The sequence below is a fragment of the Triplophysa rosa genome, linkage group LG9, assembly GCF_024868665.1.
Source record: "Triplophysa rosa linkage group LG9, Trosa_1v2, whole genome shotgun sequence".
Classification (NCBI taxonomy): Eukaryota; Metazoa; Chordata; class Actinopteri; order Cypriniformes; family Nemacheilidae; genus Triplophysa; species Triplophysa rosa.
The window spans coordinates 7,176,103-7,182,102 of record NC_079898.1 but is presented as its reverse complement, the minus strand read 5'-3'; the positions used below and the strand labels follow the sequence as shown (position 1 = coordinate 7,182,102).

Here is a 6,000-nt window from a genome sequence, read left to right as displayed (position 1 = left end):
TTCCGAGTGAAACGGAATTTAGAATGAGAAAAATAACAGCGTGCTTGCGTTTTTCACTGCAAATTGGTTGGATGTATAAAAACAGCCATTGCCTTTTGAAATGGAACTGGCAGCAGACTGACAGTTGAAGGGGAGGAGTTAACAGATGCTCCACCCAAGCAGTCTAACTTGCATCATTTACGATGGATAGTCAATACAGGACAGAAGTGCATTTTCAGATTTTAAATGAAGATTATGAGGGCACATGAATTTTAAAAAGAGAATGACCCACGCTGATAAGCTATTTATAATAAACTGCAATATTTCATGAAAAAATAGGAATTGTCATTTTTAATTTCACTGGGACTTTAAGTTGTAACATAAGGAATATTGTTATGGGTTCAAATCTCCAGTGGTTTACAAGCACTTTTTGTTAATGTCATACATTTAAACTTGACTTATACTGTATACAAATTCATGATGTACACTACAGAATCCAATCTAGGATTGTGATTTTTGGCAGTTTTTTTAGCACGCCATGAGTTTAAATTATAATTTTTCGTTGTTTGCCTTTGGCATCTGACCTGGAAACGCCAGACTAACAAGTGTATCGACCTATGCCGTTGTGGGTGGTTGCCGATGCATTACCATATGGTTGCTAAGGTGTTTGGCTTGTTTTTAGTAGGGGTGTAAAGATAAACGTTTCAATATTATACACAGGATGTCTCACAATATTTAAAACAAATAATGACACATATTTACTTTGATCATCATTTTAAATAATGAAAGTGAAATTTAATTAATAGATTTATTTCTAAAGCACTAAGATTAGTGCAAAAGTAGATTTGTAATGACTTCTTTGTTGTACATACTGCACAACATGTTATAGAACTGACAACATTTGAGGTCACATGTTGGCAGCTCAACCAATAGGATTTAAATATCATATCGTAAAACAATCGCCATAGCTCTACAACACATAACTTACATTTTTGGTAGTGCAACATGTCATGCCAAGATATATCTTTTTAGACCCTTTGAATCTAGGTGGTTGCTTGCAAATTTCTCTATGATAATCCAACGTTTCACATTTAGTGTCAGAGGAATTAAATAAAAGTCCCCCACCCTAAACAGAAAACACTGTTTTCTTGAACCACATGCTTAACATTTACCCAAAAATGAAAATTTGAGAATGTTGGTATCCAGCACCCATTCACTTGCACTGGTTTTGTGTCCACACAGTAGAAGTGAATGGGTGCCGGTGCTGTTTGGTTACCAACTTTCTTCAAAATATCTTTTGTGTTCTGAGGAAGGAAGAAAGACAGTCAATTTTTGGATGAACTATCACTAGTTTCACTGACCTTCCAAATTAGCATTCTTAACATTGCTATTAAAACATTGGTGTTTTCATAGTTTAAGAATCGCTAAGAAATACGGCAAAAAAAAAAACAAAGTAACCATCTGTACATTGTTATCTGACAGTGAGTTATCAAAGACGGACACTGGGAATCGAATTCCACTCAACGTCTTAATCTACCGTTACATCCAAAAGCTCTCACACACTAAATGTTTCATTGATGCGGGCTCCTGTAATTCCCCAACACGTTTTTTCCTTGTCTTTACTTTTCCAGAGCTGCTTTCACATCTCAGACTGATGGAAGCAGAGAAAGGGGCACTTACGCACATATGCTTGTACACCTGCCATGTGAAACTGCTGAAAGCAACAGCAAAGAAACAGGAACATGAATGATTCATGCTATAGGCAGAGAAGACGGTAGCGGTTTTGCACTAATAATACACCAATGTAACTCACTTTCTGTTGATTGTTCTCAGGCACATGTTCGCTGCACGAACAGAGCAAAAGAACAAAGTAAAAGACAAAGTAGAATTCCCGTAAATGTAAAAAGCGCAGAGGAAGCGAGCACGTGCATACAAGAGACCTCACATTCTTTACAGCGTGACTAACTTTTCATTTTTTATGTCATAAAAGATGCTTAATGAAACGTGTGAGTCATTATAGTTTGTTTGTTTTTTGGACACGAACCGTAACATTTGTTCAGAAAAGCTCAAACCATTTAATGGATGAGAACTGTCAAAGCGAACATTGCTTTCACTGCGAAGATGGTCTTGTCAGTCACCGTTTCTTGAATAAATAACTGTTGCTTTCAGGCCTGTTGAAAAGCTGCTTTATGCAGATTAGCAAAGAGAATCTCACAGAGAGGGAGAGAAAATACATTTGGAGAAAAATAAAAAAACAAAATGATTGGAAATGCATGATATATCTGTGATTAAATCAGAATTGGCCACCATATGCCCTTTTTTTAAGCTATTGGTTTGGCTCTAAACCGGACGTTATTGATTGTAGATAATTTTACAATTAATAGAGTAAAAGTGTTTTTAATGTCATGCTGCAGCAAAAATATAATTTCATCATAAAAATATCAACAAGCAAAAAACTTTTGATTATTTAAATGCAAGTGCAATAAAAACATGGAAAGACATGGAGTGTTTAGAGGTATAGTATGAAGCAAAGTTTAGACATTTTAGCAATGTTATTTAGCACTATTTTACAACGACTCAGGCACATCCAATCAGAATGTTATAGTGAGAAACTTATAAAATCAGTTTTGTAACATTACCTTCAACCAGGGGCGGTTCTAAAGTGAGTGGATATCCGGGGCTTAGCCCAGAGACCTCCACACATGTGTTCGAATACAGTGGGGTAGCAAATCAGGTCCGGGCCCATATGCAAAAACTTTTAACGTGGCAACTCCATCTGTTCGTGACTGCGTTGCGCCTTACTGGACATCGGTTGTTTACTCAGGTTTGTTATTTAAATGTTAATGCATGTCAATCGTGCTCAAATAGTAACGGCAGACCCCAAGGGAGCGCACAGTCCCAAGCCCCAAAAAGAGGGAGTAAGCGTCGGCGTCAATAGCTCTGTGGTTAGTGCGCCGGCACATAGTGACAGTGCACTTGCAGCCCAATCCGAGTTCGATTCCCAACTCAAGTTTCTTTTCTCTGGTCCCACTCCCCTGTCTCTAACCAAAGCTTTCCTGTCTTTTCTCCACTGTCCTATCAAATAAAGGCAAAAAGCCCCTAAAATATAACTTAAAAAAAACAAAGAGGGAAAAGGCAACGCAGCCAGCGTTTTGCACGTGTTTTTACACGCAACATGTGAATGGCCCTAACATTTCTATGATAAAACAGTTATCAAACATTAAACATTTAGGCTACTTTCATCGCGCTGGCTCTTCCACAGTTAAATCCCTTAGCAAATCCCGCCTTCTTTCATTTTGTTTGGCCACCTCAATTAGATTGATTTTGACAAGCTCATATAAATTAAACTTCATTCGGTTTCGACACAGCAAGGTAAACAAGTAATGTTGTACAATATACATTATACAATAATAATAAGAGTGTAAATGATTATGGCCCGGTTTCACAGACACGGCTTAGCTTAAGCCAGGACTATGCCTTAGTTGAATCAAGACATTTATGTCGCTTTTATAAAAATGCCTTAGAAGAACACATTACTGTTGTGCATCTTGAGACAAAACAATGGCACTGATATATTTTAAGATATTTCTGGGCAAGTTATATTCAGTTAAGACAGGTCACGCATTCATTTTAGTCTGGGACTAGCCTTAAGCCTTGTCTGTGAAACCGGGCCTTCATGTATTAAAATTATTAAATAGATGACAACTAATAAGGCCTCTCTACTATCCTTAACCTCATCGTACACTTTATTATAAACACCTGTTAGCCATTTTCAAATATTTTCTTCATTTTGTTGAAAATAAATGCCTGTATGATCTGATCTGTGATGTGAATGTAGTTCGGCAAAAGGTGGATTCGATCTTGCACTCATATGTAGCGTCAGTACTGCTTGTCAAACGTCTTACTCACTACGTCACAGAAGCTGCTGGGGGAGTGGCGTTGTTTCTACACTCTAAATGTTTTTTTCCAAGAAGGACCCACTCACATTTGCCCATGGGTAGACACGCAAAAGACGCAAAATGTATACGAGCCCTTAGGGATTCGTACACGGCATGGTAATAAAACATTCGGGACTTTACTGAAAACATTCAGGGATTCAGCCCCCTTAGCCCACCCCTAGCTCCGCCACTGCCTTCAACTATTATATTTTGTTGTTTTTAACTCTTAAACTTAAGTATTTTAGGTGAAGCCGCACTGATGAAGTGAGGGAAATGGCATTCATACTTATAGACCGTTTATCGGACATGCGCACGCCTGACCCCTAGTTAACCTCCGGTTTGTGTCTAATAATATAAATATTTACATTTAATTTGTTAATATTAATTTCTATTAGTATGATGTTGTATAATAATTGTATTCAATAAACAATTTGTTGAATTTTGTTGCATGTTCATTTTATTAAATAAACAATTTGTTGAATTGGTCCTGTAGTTTGGTCGCATTTAAACAAACCGTATGGTACATTGACATCTAGCGGTTGAGTTTGGTATCGGAGCCTAAATTCAAAATATTGGAGAGACAAGTTTAGCCAAGTAAAGCTTCTTCTCGGTTACTTTTGATTGTTATCAGAAATAATCTACAGGCACTCTATTGTTTATGAATGTGTACTGGAAGTTCAGTTGGGGTCACAAAAGTGCACATGCGCAGTAATGTTTGTTTATGTTGTTAAGATGAAACCGTCAATAACTAAATATTAACTTTACATTAACTTTAAAAAATATTAACATTGTGGTAGTCTGTGAATATAATTTTGTACCGAAATGGATAGTCTGAGACAGAAATATTAACTGATGCATAGTTTTTTTTTGTCGTTGTTCACACAGACATACAGTTGTCCAAGTAGTATGTGACGATAGGATGATATTAGTCCCGCCACTCCTGCTCTGTGATTGGACGGCGAAGTAAAAACTGACATTGAAGCATTTTTTACTTTGTGTAAAACAGTACATCAAATACAAACAACTGAAAGCACACGATGACCGTAGGAAAAACTGCTTTGGTGAACACACAACCTAAGCGGATCTGTTTGAGGTTTCCACCCTGAGGGAGGTGGAAACCCATGATGGCGAAACCCATCCCCAGACTCCATCCATCGTTTGCTCTCTATACCCATCAAGTACACAACTAGGCCGATCAATAAAACAGCCTGCCTGACTGCATCCCGAACGCTTCAACATCACATGAGCGAGAACAAAACAGGAAGAGAACATGAAAGCTAATGCAGTACATGAAATGTGAAGCAGAGGTATTGGAAGCCCTGTGTTGAAAGGAGAACCTCATCACTGATCATGTAACACCTGCTGGTTGGTGTTGAAGTCTAAAAGCCCTAAAATCCCTGTATCCCTGGAAAGAGGGTGAGATGTCAATGATAAAAGTGAATCTGACTGAGTACCCCAGTGAGCACCTGAGGGTGTGAAAAAAAGTCTGTTGCTATCAAAAGATGGGCACTTGGGAGTGCTCAACAACCCAAACCTCCCCATCCCTCGGGAGTTTCTTGGTTAATCCAGGTCAGGTGACACCTAACACTTAGGTGGCACACTTTAAAGGACATCATGACTAATACAAAAGTAATGGAATATATGCAAAAGCAGCATTGAAACAAGAAATAAACAAGCAATGATATTTTCTAAGACGTCATAGAGAGGGGAATGAAAGACTTACTTGATCCTGTCGGCATCTGATAAGGACTCCTGTAAGAAAAAACATCAATTTAGCATGTGCATACTGAACATCACCTTACACATGAATATTTGAGTGTTAAGGGAACAAACAGTATATTCCAGTAAATATTTAATATAGCCTACCCTTGAAACGCTGCTATATTTTACTTATACATAAACCCACCTTACATTACATTCTGACCTGGTATTATCAACGGTTACAACAGTTTCTAAACATCAAAGCTTAAAAATAAATATTTTCTACATTATTAGATGGAAAGCTTCAAGTTGTAGTAAAAGAAAAGTTCATACAGAGTTATACCATACGCTTCACACATAATACATACATAATTCACGTATC

At 37.5% G+C, this 6,000-nt stretch overlaps 1 protein-coding gene across 3 annotated transcripts in view; it reads right to left on the bottom strand.

Annotated features, from left to right (window-relative positions):
• Positions 1–6,000, bottom strand: part of tjap1 (tight junction associated protein 1 (peripheral)) — a 96,384-nt gene that overhangs the window by 32,854 nt on the left and 57,530 nt on the right. For all 3 annotated transcript variants that reach the window (XM_057342582.1, XM_057342583.1, XM_057342584.1), the window contains one exon: positions 5,641–5,669. In XM_057342582.1, coding sequence (XP_057198565.1) covers positions 5,641–5,669 — 29 coding nt within the window. The remainder of the gene's footprint in view (positions 1–5,640; positions 5,670–6,000) is intronic.